A 14,926-nucleotide genomic window follows, 5' to 3' on the forward strand; every position below is an offset into this window, starting at 1 on the left:
GCACGCAACTGGCCATGTTGCGCTGCGTTGCGCTGCTGTCTCAGTGTTGACATTTACATCAGCTCCAATTTTGAAAATTGCAGATCCATACAAAGCATTTGTATTGGAATGTGATTGTTCTGATTTTGCCTTATGTGCTGTCTTATCTCAGCGGAGTGAAGATGATGGTGAATTACACCCCATAGCTTATCTGTCACAATCATTAGTGCTGGCAGAGCGCAACTACAAAATTTTTGACAAGGAACTCCTAGCTATTGTTGTGTCTATTGAAGAGTGGTGCCACTATTTAGAGGGCAATCCCAACAGATTGGAAGTAATAGTATATACGGATCATGGGAACCTAGAAACATTCATGACAACAAAGCAGCTAACAAGACAGCAAGCTAGATCATATGCGCCAAAACTCTAGGATAGCTTGACTTTCAGATTGAATTCCGCCCTGGCAACCATGCAACCAAACCCAAAGCGCTGTCAAGAAGGCCAGACTTAGAGCCTAGCAATGCTGATAAGCTCTCATTTGACCAGTTATCACGGCCTGAAAATATAGGACAAGATACATTCACCAAAATCACAACTTTAGATTCATTTTTCGAGAATGAAGAGGTAGCACTACACAATGCCAAACACTGGTTTGAATTGGATGTTATGGGACTCAGAGATTATAGAAGCAGAGACCATCCTTAATGATGAAGAGTTAATTTCATTGATTAGGAAACCAACACTTGATGACCCTTGACTCCAAGAACTGATTCAGGTGACCAAAAACTCCATTTCATCCATCAATTATCTTTCTAACTAGAAATAAACTGATTACAAACACTAAATTCTCTCATAGTGTTTAGTACTTTAAACTCTGACTAATAGAGGTACTACACAGGTTTAAAGTTTCTTGATCTGACCAAATCCCAAACCAATCAAGCAGCACTTAAGGCAATGCTGCCACAGTTACTTTACTGGTATTGTATTGGCAATACCTGGTAAAGTATCAAAAAAATGTTACTGTAAAATTTGGTTTGCAGTAAACTATTGGTTGCCCAATAGTATACTCAATACCGTATCAAAAACCACAATACCAACAAGACCTACCTTGAGTAAAGTATCTTGAAGTGATACCGTTACTATAATTGATACTGTATTGGTATTTGTGCCACAATACCAATACTGTACTTGGTATCTAGGCCTAAACAAGAGGTATTGTTGACTGATACTTCTCCAGCAACTGCTGAGTAAAGTATTGGTTTTCTGATACTTTTTTACTCAAGACGGTATCAAAATCAAGGATACCATCCCAAGGACCTGGGAGTAAAGTATTGGTCAGACCAATACTAAGTATTGAGATACTTATACTGGAAAAAAAAGTTACTTTCCTGTTACTTTACTGCAAACGGTAAAGTAACTGTGGAAGCGTTGCTTAAGGACTACCTCCTGAATATTTTGATTCCACAAATGGTAATCAACAACTATGACAATACTGTGTCCAAGAACAGTAACAATAATGGAAAGAAAATGATAACCACAAGAACAAGTTAACCAATCACAGATATGATAGTAAAGTTCACTGTACTGAAAGCTTATAATCTAGTGGGTGATGAGGTTTTATTGGGTAAATGAAAGTGTCAAATTGTAATGTCTTGATCCTTACAAATTTTGCATATTCAGAGTTTTTATAGTCTGAAGTTTGAAAATCCTATGTGCACAATTTGTGGTTCCAAGGTTGGGTTTAACTTTTTATGACATATAGGTATAAACCTTTCTGCTTAGTTACATAAATGTTACAGCTGTGCAATGTACGTAACCTTAGGAAATATAAGAGTTGTGTACGTACACAGTCTTTTACATAAGTTCTACGCATGTCACATACATGATTTCATATGTAATCTGACTTTTGAAACTGAGTTTGAGTTATAATTAGGCCCTTGCTATTTGCAGCCCACACAAAATCCATGTAGGCGCGGCCATAACAGCGCCTACATGAAGGTTTCCCACGAAAAAGCACCTACATTTACGATGTAGGCGCTTTTTCCTTTTTAAAATGACGCCTACAGGCTGAAAAACCAATGTAGGCGTCATTTGTGTACGCCTACATTCTAAAAATGAAATGTAGGCGTAAATTGGAAGCGCCTACATTGTGTAGGCGTCACAAAAATGGGCCTACATTTTTTTTTGACTGTAGGCGTAATTTTTGTGCGCCTACATATGTTAATACCAACACCCTTATAATTTAATTCCAACACCCTTATGATTTAATTGCAACACCCTTATAAATAACTATAAGACCCTTATAATTTTATAATCAAATGCGCACTCTTACATTTAATACCCTTATCATTTAATACCAACACCCTTGTATATTAATACCAGCACCCTTATAGATTTGTATTCACATGTGTATAAGACCCTTATAACCAACTTAAGTGCCTACATGGAAAAAACAATGTAGGCGCTCAAAAAAGCGCCTACATTTTATTTTTAGAATGTAGGCGCTTCAAAATAGCGCCTACATCTTATTTTTAGAATGTAGGCGTACACAAATGACGCCTACATTGGTTTTTCAGCCTGTAGGCATCATTTGAAAAAGGAAAAAGCGCCTACATCATAAATGTAGGCGCTTTCTCGTGGGAAACCTTCATGTAGGCGCTGTTTTGGCAGCGCCTACATGGATTCCATGTGGGCTGCAAATAGCAACGGCCTATAATTATTGTTTTTAAAGCTTTTCTTATTATTATTTGTCAGCCTTTGGCACTATGGTTTAGTACTCAGGGCTGACAGTTATACACCCAGTCTTCCATGTTTCTTTACTTAGGAAGCATGAACATGACAGCATTGAGGAACAACAACAACAAGACCCACAGCCAACAATAATTGACAATGGTGAAGAATGGGAGGTTTCAGAAATTTTAGATTGACACAAAAGATACAACAAGACAGAATATTTAGTTAGTTGGAAGGGATTTGGGACCAAGCATAACTCATTGGAACCTCAGGTGAATCTAAAAAATGTATGGAGTTATTGAATGATGTTAATTTCAGATTTCCTAGAACAGCAGAGAAGCACAAAAGGACACAGCATAAGTGAGAGGGCAAAGTTTTTCCCACTGGATTTTTTAACACTGCCCACAGAATGAACACAGATCTTGCAAGAGGAAGATTGGGCATAAACAGGGGGATAATGTTACAATCCTGTAACCCTTTTAATCATTGGTGAAGACTCATAGGAGATGTAAAAGATGAATGAGGAGTCTTTAGTTGTACACATCACTAATGTAGACCTTTCTCTTTCTCTTCAACCAACAATCCATCTTATAGACTGAACACCTGATCCCCAACACCCATCACCAGACCCCTGTGTTGGCCTCAACAAATTAAGACCTTCAAACCTAAGGGAAGATACATTGCTGATGCACCAAATGACTTAGAAAAAGGGCAGAGAGCCTTGATATTCCAGCTGAGATATGGGCATTGTAAACTCCAAATTTTTTTGCACCAAATAGGTGTTGAAGAAGACAGCAAATGTGAATGTTGCAGACTAGTAAAAGCAACTCATCAATTTTAATGTTTTGCAAAAAGTTCAATGCACAAAGACAAAAGTTTAGGAAAAACTAAAAGAAGATATTTCATCATTGTAAGGTCTAAAAAAGCAATCTGATCATAGTCTACAATAATATATCATCAGGGTTCCATGGATCACCAGAGCTATCCACCATAGAAGTGTTGACATTCAAAGGCAAGAAAGAATGGACAGAGTTGATAGCAAAATTCTCAAAATCAAAAAGGGTACTTATAAGCCCATCAAAACCTGGATTCATTGATAAAAGAAAGGGATCAATGGGTGCATCCTCAGGAAAAAAATCAGTCTCAAATTATTTGAGCTCATCAGGTCCCAAAAAACCTTCAGAGAAGTCTGCTGGACTGTCTTCAACAACTTCAATTTTCCCAACCCCATGTTGGATTCCTTGGGTTCAGTGTGATTTATCAATGTGAGCCTCACTTGTGAAATCATAGTTAGATGAGTTTTGGCTAGTTGTGATTGGTATTTTGTATTTGTTGTCCCATTTCCAAAAACACACCTTCAACTCCTCCAAATGGGCTATAAGATCAAGTACTTTGATTGCAAAAGTCTTGGGTTGAGTTCTTTGGAGAGTAAGGGTAGATTGAGCCAGTAATCCAATGCTTGTATTTCTGAGAAGAAACAAATTAGTTGCACTTGTAGAAGAAGGACCAAAGGAAGGCAAATGAAAATGACTGACAATTCTGTTTAGTAGGAAAAAGACCTGTGCCATGAAGGTGAAGTTGTGCTTGATCTGTCAAGTTAATACATTCTGTCTTTGAGTATCCGCAAAGTGTGACAAGTATTTTTGTGAAAACCTTAATTGGAACCTCTCTCAACACAGCAACTTAAAAATAAGCAGAACTGAGCAAGAATGCAATAAGACAAATTGGTTCATTGTATACTTTGGCTTGTTTATCACCATACAAGAGACATTGTTTTTTAAAATCTGAATGGTTGGGCCAGACCAACACATCTATCTTGCTGAGAGATAAGTAGAAACCCAAGATCTCCTTCCATATTTTACCAAGAGTGGTGGTGGCCCATTCTAGATCAGCCAATGCATTGACTACAGGCTTGGTAACCAATAGAAGAGCTTTATGCACAGTAAAGTGATGACAAGTACAAACAATGTTCCAAACTTGAGGTGTCATGCTTGGAGTTGAGATTGACTAGTCTTCATCCATCTCAACACATTTCAGAAGTCCAGCTTCATGGTCATCAACAGAGAGGCACACCTTTGCAAAGGTGAACCATTGGCTCATGCAAGCTGATTGTAAAACATGCTTTACCTCTTTGTTTCCTCCAAGAAGCTAAATGTTTGCTGAATACTGCAGAGGAATTGAAGTAATTAACTATGCTTGTACCATAAGTGGGTGATTCAGTATGTCCTTTGCAAGGTTGTTGAATGCATGTAAGACACATGCTAATCCAATAACCTCTGGGTGAGCTTTGTCAATAAAGGACTGCATTGTAGTAGCAATCAACAATTATAGACAGATTCCAAAAGGCAAGGAATGATCCAAGAGAAAAGCAAAAGACTGACCCAAAATTTGACCATTGAAGATGGTGAGTCAGTAACAACTGCATTTCTCTGATTGCAATTAACTTCAGAATGTGCCAGGGTTTCATTGAGTGCCAAGACTAAGTTTTTGGAGGTGTGCTGGGTCTGGTGAAGGTTAAAAGTGCCTTGATGAACTGCTTGACCTCAGATCCAAGTAAGACAAGGACAGTGTATACACTGTTCCTTCCAACATCAGTCCATCCATCTAGAGATATTGTAAGACTGCTTTGTTGTATAAGATCTTGGCGCATTTCAATCACACATTTTGCATGAAGCTTGGGAAGAATCCAATCCATCCCCATATATATAGAGGGAGGCTTGTACGCGATAACTAAAAGACGCTCTGAAAGAGTTTGTAATCTTTGTTATGGAGGAAAGCAAATGGAATACGCCTCATTATCAAAGACCTGAGAAGTATGTCATATGACTCGTCGCGCTTCTTCTTGCTTTGTTCACTGAAGTGATGAAGTTTGTTCTTGTTCTTTGTAAAGTCAAGAAGAGTCTTTTCTTCAGGAGCTACAGAGGGAGAGACGACAGGAGCAGCAGAAGATGAAGTCGATGCTGGTTGCTTTGCTTCGTCGTTATTGATTGGTTGCCAGTATTTGGGCTGGTATTGATTTGCATTCATTGGTCATGTGGGCCTGAAGTTGGGAAGGCCTGCCGTCCATTCTCTTCTGACATTTGCATCGGGCCATCCATCGCGCCTTGGTCGAATCACGTTTTTCAGACATCTCGAAGCCTGTCCATTACATAGTGCGTTAGTTTGCCGTTGGAATCCACGTGTATATTCTTTGATGAACTTGCAGATTTCGAATGCTTTGGCTTCAATGACCTTTTTGGTCAACTGTTCGGTAATCGTATAACCGAATCTGCCCCTTGAGGATATAGGGACAAAGTGAAATATATTGTTTTTATGTTGTAACGATGTATTACCAAAGCTACCAAACGGGACCTTAGATAAAACACGTTAAGATATAGTGCGATATATGTAATCAAACCCACTTAAAAAAAGTTCGATGACTGAACGAGACGAGGCTGGAAAGTTGTAAGAAGCCTTGATAGAACAAGCTTCGGTGGTATGTGTTTGTTTCCTCTATATGACTCTCATGAATTTATTTGATGAAACTATGTCTCCTCGAAGCACAGGGGAAAGGAGTGACAGAACAATCAAGCGCATCCCAGTAAAAGCCGAGGTAGGGTATTATAAGGGTATCAACGTTCAAGTCCAACTGCCCTTCTGATTCTGGAGTCAAGTGAACATCTCGATTTAAAGGGTTTCGGATTCGATCTCGATCTGCTCAAACTACGCTTCAATCATGTCCTATAATATTTCAGAACTCTTCGTCCCCTCACTCGCTGGGCTTATTTCGCTTTACGTCCTATGGTCTTACTTTGTCTCTTCACCCAAATCCTCAACCCCAACCCCGAAGGTTCCAACTCTCAATGGTAACTTCAAGCCCGGTAATCAGTCTGCTGACCTTCCAGAAGCAGGTCGGGATTTCGTCAAAAGAATGGAACTGCAGGTCAGAGCCTCTTCTTGATATGGTCTAACCTAATACTCTTGACCGAAGCCTTTCCTGTTCGATTTTTTAGAAGAAGAAAGTTGTCGTTTTCTATGGTTCCCAGACTGGCACAGCCGAAGATTACGCAACCAGATTGGCAAAGGAAGCTAAATCACGATATGGAATCAGCAGTCTGGTAGCCGATCCGGATGAGTGCGTTATCTGACTTTGTCTCAATGAACCTCAGTCGGTCTTCGTTCTCATTCTCCAACTATGATCAACAGTTACGACTTTGATACGCTCGATCAGATGACCGAAGATCAATTAGCGGTTTTCGTGATGGCTACTTATGGCGAAGGGGAGCCCACCGATAATGCGGTCAACATGCTCGAGTTCCTCAAGACTACACCTAAAGATCAACTCGACCTCAGCAAGTTGAAGTTTGTCGTGTTCGCCTTGGGGAATCGTACATATGAGCAATTTTGTTGGTCATCGGTCTTCCTCATCTCATCTTCGGGATCCTATACTTTCCTTACTTCCTGTGCATAAGCGATATACCATGAAGGATCATCGAATGAACATCAGTCATCAAGTGACTTTTCGCTTTGATTCATCCTCATACAGCAACTTTCTTAGCCCTTATAAGACTGGGTCTCGCTTTGCACAATATCTAAAAAATTCTCAAATCCTCAACATCCTATTTCACTTGAGTTGAGAGGCTTTCAAACTGATTCGCTGTCTCTTATGTATTTCTAAACATTCAAGGCGCGATGGGCAAGATCATAGACGAAGAGTTGACGGGCAAAGGGGCACGGAGAATCGGAGAGTTAGGCATGGGAGACGATGACAAGTCTATGGAGGAAGGTCAGCCAGTTCACAATTCCCCCACATTTACCTTACCTTTTCCATTACGCTTGGACTAATATTCTCGATGTCTTGTATCAGATTATCTCGCTTGGAAGGACCCCATGTGGTTAGCCGTCCAAGCTGAGATGGGTTGGGAGGAAGGTGCTGGAGGTGATGTAGCGGACTTTGATGTCAAAGAGATTGATCCAAAAGAGGCCGATGAGAGCAGGGTTTACAAGGGCGAGCTCAGTGCCCGAGCACTGCTCGGCACCCCCGGCGTTTTCAATGCTAAGGTCAGTAGAAGAATGATATCGCTCACCAATTGACATTGATCCGATGTTATTTGTCCACCTCAGAATCCGTATATCGCACCCGTGTCTGAAACAAAGGAACTGTTTATTGCTGGTGATCGAAATTGCGTACATGTAGAATTTGACTTGAAAGGCAGTGGATTACGGTATCAGCCTGGGGACCATCTCGCTGTTTGGCCTGTCAATCCGGACTCGGAGGTCGAGCGTCTGATGAAACTCCTGGGTTTATGGAAAAAGAGGGAAACGGTAGTAGACCTGTGTGTAATCTCGATTTTTAAGCAATGAATTGAATCTGGGTCTGATTGATATCTTTTTGCTTTCCTCTCAATCAGCACTTCGCTAGACCCCACCTTGGCCAAGGTACCGTTCCCGAGCCCAGCAGCTTACGATGCTATCTTCCGCCACTATCTGGACATCTCTACCACCGCCTCCCGTCAATTACTCTCCTCATTAGCTCAATTTGCACCTACCGAACGTGCTCGAGAGGAAATGCGTGAATTGGGTACAAACAAAGATCGTTACTCGAATACAGTAGCTCGGCTTGGGCTTCGATTAGGAGAATGTATGATGATGGCGATGAATGGTCCGTTAGAGTCAGAAGATCCATTGTCAGAAAATTTCGGAGCGGGCTGGTTAGAAGAATGGAAGATTCCGTTTGATCGGATCGTTAGTGGACTGCCAAGGCTACAACCTAGGTTTTATTCGATCTCGAGTTCACCAAAGATGGTCCCCGACAAAGTTCATATCACCGTCAGTCGTAGTATCTTTCTTGAATACACAAAACATATAATGTTCATGCTGGTCTGGAGGGAGAAGGTCTGAAGGCTGATGTTACCGACGTTGTGATGTCTAGGCGGTTGTGTTGAAGTATGGATCCGGGGACCGGCTTGTATACGGGTGTGGAACAAATTACGTGAGTAAACAACTTTCATTGGGTATGTGATATTGTTCAGACAGCATATAATAACTGACCTTGTTCACGTGTTTCTAGCTTTTGAATGTCAAACTCGCACTCAATGGAGAACATGAGCGACTAGCAAACCAACCAATCGATCAGCGTCATCACGGGGTACCGAAATACAAACTCGAAGGGCCGAGGGGCAAGTACCTAGGCCCCTCAGGCGAGTTACGGATACCAATTCACATCCGGCGTTCCAGCATGCGTTTACCTACATCGCCACACATACCGGTGGTGATGATCGGACCTGGCACGGGAGTAGCCCCATTCAGATCATTTATACAGGAACGAGTGACAAGTGCGCGTAAGGCAAAGGAGCGCGGGGGTGGCCTGGAGCAGTGGGCCAATATTGTGTTGTTTTATGGATGTCGAAAGGAGAATGAAGATTTCTTGTATCGTGAGGAGTGGGATCAATATGCAGCAGAATTGGACGGAAAGTTCAAGATGGTGCGTACTGATGTCTTTCGCTCCTACGTCATCACAATTAAAATCCTTTGAGAACCAAGGCAGCTGAATGAATGACCATTTCGTAGTTCACCGCTGTTTCACGAAAACCTGGAACTGAGAAGAAGCGATATGTACAGGACGATATCTGGGATCAGCGTAGCATGATTGGGGAGATGATTCTACAGAAGAAAGGATACACATATATCTGCGGTGACGCAAAGCACATGGCTAAGGATGTAGAAGAGACCTTGAGGAAGGTTTTGGGTGAGTACCGAGGAGGGACAGCTGAGGTAGAAGGAGCCCAAGAGTTGAAAATCTTGAAAGATCGGAACCGATTACTATTGGTAAGCACATCGATATCAAGACTTTTTTACCCTTCTTTTGTGGCAATATTATAATCGCTAATCAGTTGTGTGCTTGTAGGATGTGTGGTCTTAGAAGAAACGTAAATTAGCATGGAAATACGGATAAAGTTTCTCTGTTTATTCTTGTGATAAATTTCCTATCCATTATACACTAGAGCAAAGGAGTAGCAGCTAGCTACTCGTATATCTCTAGTAGCATGACTTTCATATGTACACGGTCTCGATTGTTTGACTGTTCATTTGTGTGGCTGTACCGAACACTTCTATTCAACATTGCAATCAAAACCCGAACTTGTTTATGAATGCTGCTCCTCTACATCATGCGACATACTCAGCGCATGCAACATATGCCATGTCAATGTACGTTGCCCACCAACAGAGCCTCCGAAGTTGCTGCACACGTGGCAAAATACGAGGAAGATGTACGGAACCACCACTGGCAGCGGCCAGGAAGACGAGTTTCTACGATCACACTACCGTGAGCATGTATGTGATCGTGTATCTAACAGATTGACACTGCCATACCAATACATGATTTGGGCAACTGACTGTCGACGTTTTTGATGATTGGGGCATCATGTCTACAGCATTATGTACCAGCAACGATTAAGCAAGCAGCGCCTTTCCTCAATTTACATGCTATCTTATACTCAAGATGTATATTCTTTCCCTTGCAAACTGCAAAACATCTGAGAAGAAAACAAACTTGAAAGGGTGAACTGAAGAAATTTAAACCAAATAAGATAAAATGAACGTTATTCCACAAACTAATTACAGTTGAATAATTAACAAAAATTGACCCATTTATCCCAGAGAAATAACACGATCATACAATTACAACAAAAGAGTCCTAGGCCATCAAATCCAAGTACTGCCAATCGATTCAATCACATTGGCTCCGCATAATAAATCTACGAATATTCAATCAAAATTAGCTTCCAAAGGTTAGGTCCAAAAATAGGATATACCGCACCTTCGATGGGAAAACAACTCCATCTTCTCTGACCATCACAATTTGATGCTTCTTAGGTCCTCCGTCTGGTCCAAGCTCACCAGGTACCCCACTGGGAGGCAAGGCTACAATCACCTCGGCGCACTTATATTCCACTATCTCACTTGGCACAGCGCCAAACCAAACCCGGAGCTCCCTTGAGAAATTTGCTCCATAAATGGCTGGATGACGCGAGAAACTGATCAGTAACGACTCGTTCAGGTTGCGTCGAGGAAGAAATCTTAACGGCGTACTAATCATTTTCATGTCTTGTGCGTCTATCCTATTTTTCGGCATCGATATGGGGTTTGTCAACAAGTACTTATGTACGACAGGTATCGGTGTAGGTGAGTCCACTCCAATTGGGCAGTATGGAATAGGCGTCCTGAACACTTCGCTTACTGCTCCCTGCGTGCTAGCTGCCGAAGATGGCTTGGAGTCAAATAGGACAGGCGGGATCCAGAAGGTATGACGCTCAACGTCACATCCCACGATCGTCCATACCGCAGGTTCTCCGCATTCAATCGTCCAAACCTTGGCAGCGTTTGGTGGGTGTTGAGGCGCAGAGTATGCTCCGTGTTGCATCGAATGGTGGTGATGCGGATGATAATTATGATGCATGCCATCTGAGGACTCTGTTCCAAGATCAGAGTATCCCCCAGTCGACGCATTTGATCCTGCTCTTCGCCTGCCTGCTTTCCCAGGGCCTATGACACGCCCCATCCCACTCGAGGAACTTTGAGAGGTTGAAACGCGTCGAGTTCTTTTGACTTTACCACCATCAGAAGATATGTACTCCATAGTATCGCCTATCCTGCCTGCAGGACCTACACTGCGAGCACGTCCGGGGGCTGCAGAGTTAGGAGATATGGGCTGGGTGAGTTGGTTTGACATGAAGGTAGCTTCCGCAAGTGCTACTTCACTACTAGTCAATCCGAACGACGAAGCGCTTGAAGGAGGGCTGATCATTGAAGCAGGAGCGACAGGGATACGTGAGGCCTCAGGACGGTGTATTCCAACATTCTCGCCTGAAAAATAAATCTCACTCGGTAAGTATGGAAAGACCCACTCAACAAGATTGCAAGTTCGCTCTTACCCAAACAAGCTAAAAAAGACCCTGCTCCAGGGAATGGCGAGCCTGGCGCACTTTGGTTTGCGTTCGCATAGACCCCCTCTGGATCCGACATCACCTCGAGAGCTATCTTGTGGAGCTGAGAGACTGGGTCTCCGATGATTTCGCCAGGTGCGACGGGTAGGTCACGTGACATGGCTGCTCCCGAGCCGTGACCATCGAGGCTGGCACCACCGGTCGCAGTTGAGCCTTTGTCGACTTTACGGATGACCATGACAGGTGAAACAACAGCAGTAGAGAGGCATTGAAGGACGATGGGTTGGTTATAGTATATTGGTACCGGACCTGCGCCTTGAGCCACCGGGAGTGCATTGGCTGGAGGCCTTGGGTATCCGGGTGGTGGAGGTGAACCGTGATGTTCTGCACTAGCCGAATGAGGAGAATTTTTGAGGTCGACCAAAAAGATTATGAAAGGATCCCAACAGGATGTTCTAGCTACGAAACAAGTACTCTCTTCAGATGGACTGAAAGGCTTTTCATCTATGCCAGCCATTGCTCTCCAGTCACCAGCGGGAAAACTTGCGGATGGTCCCGAGACACAAAGATATTTGGTTGAAACAGTCTCTGCATGATGTAGATAAATCAGATCAGTCTATTTATCTAGAAGACAAGACACATGAATATTGCGTACGTGATCGGAGTCGATTGAAAAGTGCGATCGTTGTCCCGTGATGGATGCAAACTGTGGGTTGTTTTATAAAAGTTGTAAGTGAAATATTCATCGCCCCTAAATGTTATAGGCGAAAGCTGCTATACTGACGATCAAGATTTTTGATACTCTGTCTTTTCTTGCTAGGTTTACTAATCACCTTAATTGGTCTACTGGGAAAGGTGCCAATGTGACGATGTTCAGGGGAGCCAAAGCCGGGCCCGATCACTTTGACGAGCGCTTCGACCCTTTTAGTCTTCTCATCCACTTCGGAGATGTGAAGCTGATTGAATGGAATAACTATATATCAATCACGGATGAATAATGGAATAGCAGTAGTGGAAATCTTACCTGCTTCCCGACACAGCGACCAGCAATCACCACATCATCCAAGGATGCTTGATCGCCTACCACATGGCCAGACATAGACATCCATTCAGAATAGGCCTCCGACGGCATCGACTGTTCACCAGACATTGATATGATGGTCGTAGGTGGAACGAGCGCGACACGATGATTTCCGATGGGCCTTCTGGGATCAGCCTCTGCAGCAGACCACCAACTGCATCCCAATAGCAATGCCGACGGCGGTGGACAAAGGAATCTTTATGAATGGAATTAGGATAAGCAAATTGTACTTTGACATTTTACCACCGAATGATAAAGAGCTACCAACCGTTTTTCAGCACCATAAGATTTTTGGGCAACTTTACCCGACAGAACCAAAACAGTGCGTTCGCCCAATAGAAACCTGTTAGATGATGACAGGTATTGTTGAATGTGTGGTCTGTTGGAGTACGAAGAGGTAGAATTGGCCCGGAGTATTGGTGTCAGCCGCGGTTCATACCTGAGAATCTCCTCGAGACAAATCAAAAAAGTGATAAAGCACAAATGACGCACGCCAACAAAGCTTCACGCTCGGCACGGGAGATAGAATGCTCCGGATAGGCCATTAGCTGCGTTTGGTGGGTTGTATACTGATGATGACCTCCTGGTTGATGATTGTAAGCTATTTCACCTGGCCCCATACCTAAGCCTTCGAGGCTCTGCACACCATAGGAATTTCCACCTTCAATATGGAGTCCAGCAAACTGCGAACCAATCTGAGCAGGGAGTTGCTGCGCCGAGGCAGACCAGGCAGTATTAAAAGCCTGTGACATCCCACCTTCGTCCGAAGAGTGACCAAGGGCAAGGGAAGAAGAACGTGCCCTGGTGTAGGTAGAGTCAATGGATGTAGAGCGCGAGTAAGAAGCCCCAGCAGACATAGGTGCTTGTAAGTGTTGGTTGCTTGAACCTCTTAATGCACTGGGCGAACGGGAGCGTTGCCCAGAAAGTGGAGCAGAGGGTATATCGAGGCTGAGGGGCGACTCGTGACGGTTAGAAGATAGCCCATCGTCTACAGAAGGGTCGTTCGACATCCGCCTGTTCAGAACCTGATGACGGGGATTTGTAGGGGTTGCAAGATGGCCAAAGATTGAGTTTGAATTATTGTACTGCTCAAGAGCATCTGTTTGACTGGAGGGAAGTTCATAGATGCCTTGACGCGGACTGGTTCCATTTCCTTGACTGTTTTCTGCTTCCTGGATAGAAAGAGAGAGCTGTCGTTGTTGTTGATGATGATGCGAAGTGGGGTCAAATTGAGACGAGTTGTCATAATCGGATTTAAATGCAACAGAGTAATTGTTGTTCTGGAAGGCCATGTCGGCTGGTGTAATGGGTGTGTGAAGATTCGGCCATGAAGACGACGAATCTGAACCGCTGCGGGAACGAAAGTGGTCAGGATGTCCAGCTATAGAGCTCTGAATCGAGGCATCTGAATATGTTCTCAGCCGGCTTGGAGATCCGTGAAGTTGATTTTGATGAGATGGCAAGGATGGGATCAATGATGAACTACAATAAGTAAGGATAGCGTCAATTGACTAGACGCAGAAAATATGGCAGCATGAAATCAAACTTACCCTTGCTGGTGAGAATGATGGGAAGGTTGAAAAAGATTATGTTCGAAAGAATAGGACGTAAAGTGCCCCGCGGGCTGTGGAATGTCTAGACCAACTGAGCCTGAACGCAATGAAGAAAGAAGTGGATTTGGAGAAGCGTCATCGGAGATTGGATGAGGTTGGAGGAGTGTAGGATACGAGCGGGAGTGTGACAAATGGTTTGAGGATTTTCGTGGAGAACCTGATAACTCAGGATCGAGCTCAGCTTCAGCTTGGTGGTAGAGTTGATCCTGAATAGTTTGCGCTGAGGGTGGATCAGGGGTGGCAGACCAGGAATGTGGATGCCACGGAGTACTTTGGTCATTGGTATTATGACTGTTAAGTTCGGTCGAGTATGAAGAGGTCTCAGTCGAGGAAGGATAAAGATAATTAGACATGATAATGATTGATGAGGAAGTTTGAGAATGTTTGGCTGAATCTTATTGGAGGACGCTCTCCCTCTTCTTGATTGGTCTGTTCACAGAATTTATCTGCTGATGAATCTTGCGCCAGAAGAGGAAGGAAAATGCAGGCGCGGACCACGACGAGCGTCGAGGGCTCAGTCTTTATAAAAGCGCGACGCTTCACCGCGATGTCACCTTTCTCGGCCTCCGATCCTACCCCCATCAAGCTTAGTT

General features: G+C 43.3%; 2 protein-coding genes across 2 annotated transcripts; one reads left to right on the forward strand and one right to left on the reverse strand.

The window, feature by feature from the left end:
• Nucleotides 1–6,146: 6,146 nt before the first annotated feature.
• MELLADRAFT_77606 (uncharacterized protein) lies at nucleotides 6,147–9,841 on the forward strand (the record flags this gene model as incomplete). The annotated part of the gene is made up of 12 exons (XM_007409189.1): nucleotides 6,147–6,187; nucleotides 6,253–6,634; nucleotides 6,705–6,826; nucleotides 6,898–7,097; nucleotides 7,379–7,477; nucleotides 7,559–7,752; nucleotides 7,816–8,027; nucleotides 8,103–8,520; nucleotides 8,624–8,683; nucleotides 8,762–9,175; nucleotides 9,262–9,519; nucleotides 9,599–9,841. The coding sequence occupies 11 exons, from the start codon at nucleotides 6,428–6,430 to the stop codon at nucleotides 9,611–9,613; spliced, it is 2,199 nt and encodes a 732-aa protein (XP_007409251.1).
• Nucleotides 9,842–10,188: 347 nt separating this feature from the next.
• MELLADRAFT_116290 (uncharacterized protein) lies at nucleotides 10,189–14,686 on the reverse strand (the record flags this gene model as incomplete). The annotated part of the gene is made up of 10 exons (XM_007409303.1): nucleotides 10,189–10,451; nucleotides 10,514–10,713; nucleotides 10,786–11,559; nucleotides 11,628–12,227; nucleotides 12,295–12,390; nucleotides 12,424–12,595; nucleotides 12,664–12,916; nucleotides 12,989–13,063; nucleotides 13,213–14,202; nucleotides 14,271–14,686. The coding sequence occupies 10 exons, from the start codon at nucleotides 14,684–14,686 to the stop codon at nucleotides 10,428–10,430; spliced, it is 3,600 nt and encodes a 1,199-aa protein (XP_007409365.1).
• Nucleotides 14,687–14,926: the final 240 nt, after the last annotated feature.

Source organism: Melampsora larici-populina, assembly GCF_000204055.1.
Source record: "Melampsora larici-populina 98AG31 unplaced genomic scaffold MELLAscaffold_15, whole genome shotgun sequence".
In the NCBI taxonomy this organism is placed as follows: Eukaryota; Fungi; Basidiomycota; class Pucciniomycetes; order Pucciniales; family Melampsoraceae; genus Melampsora; species Melampsora laricis-populina.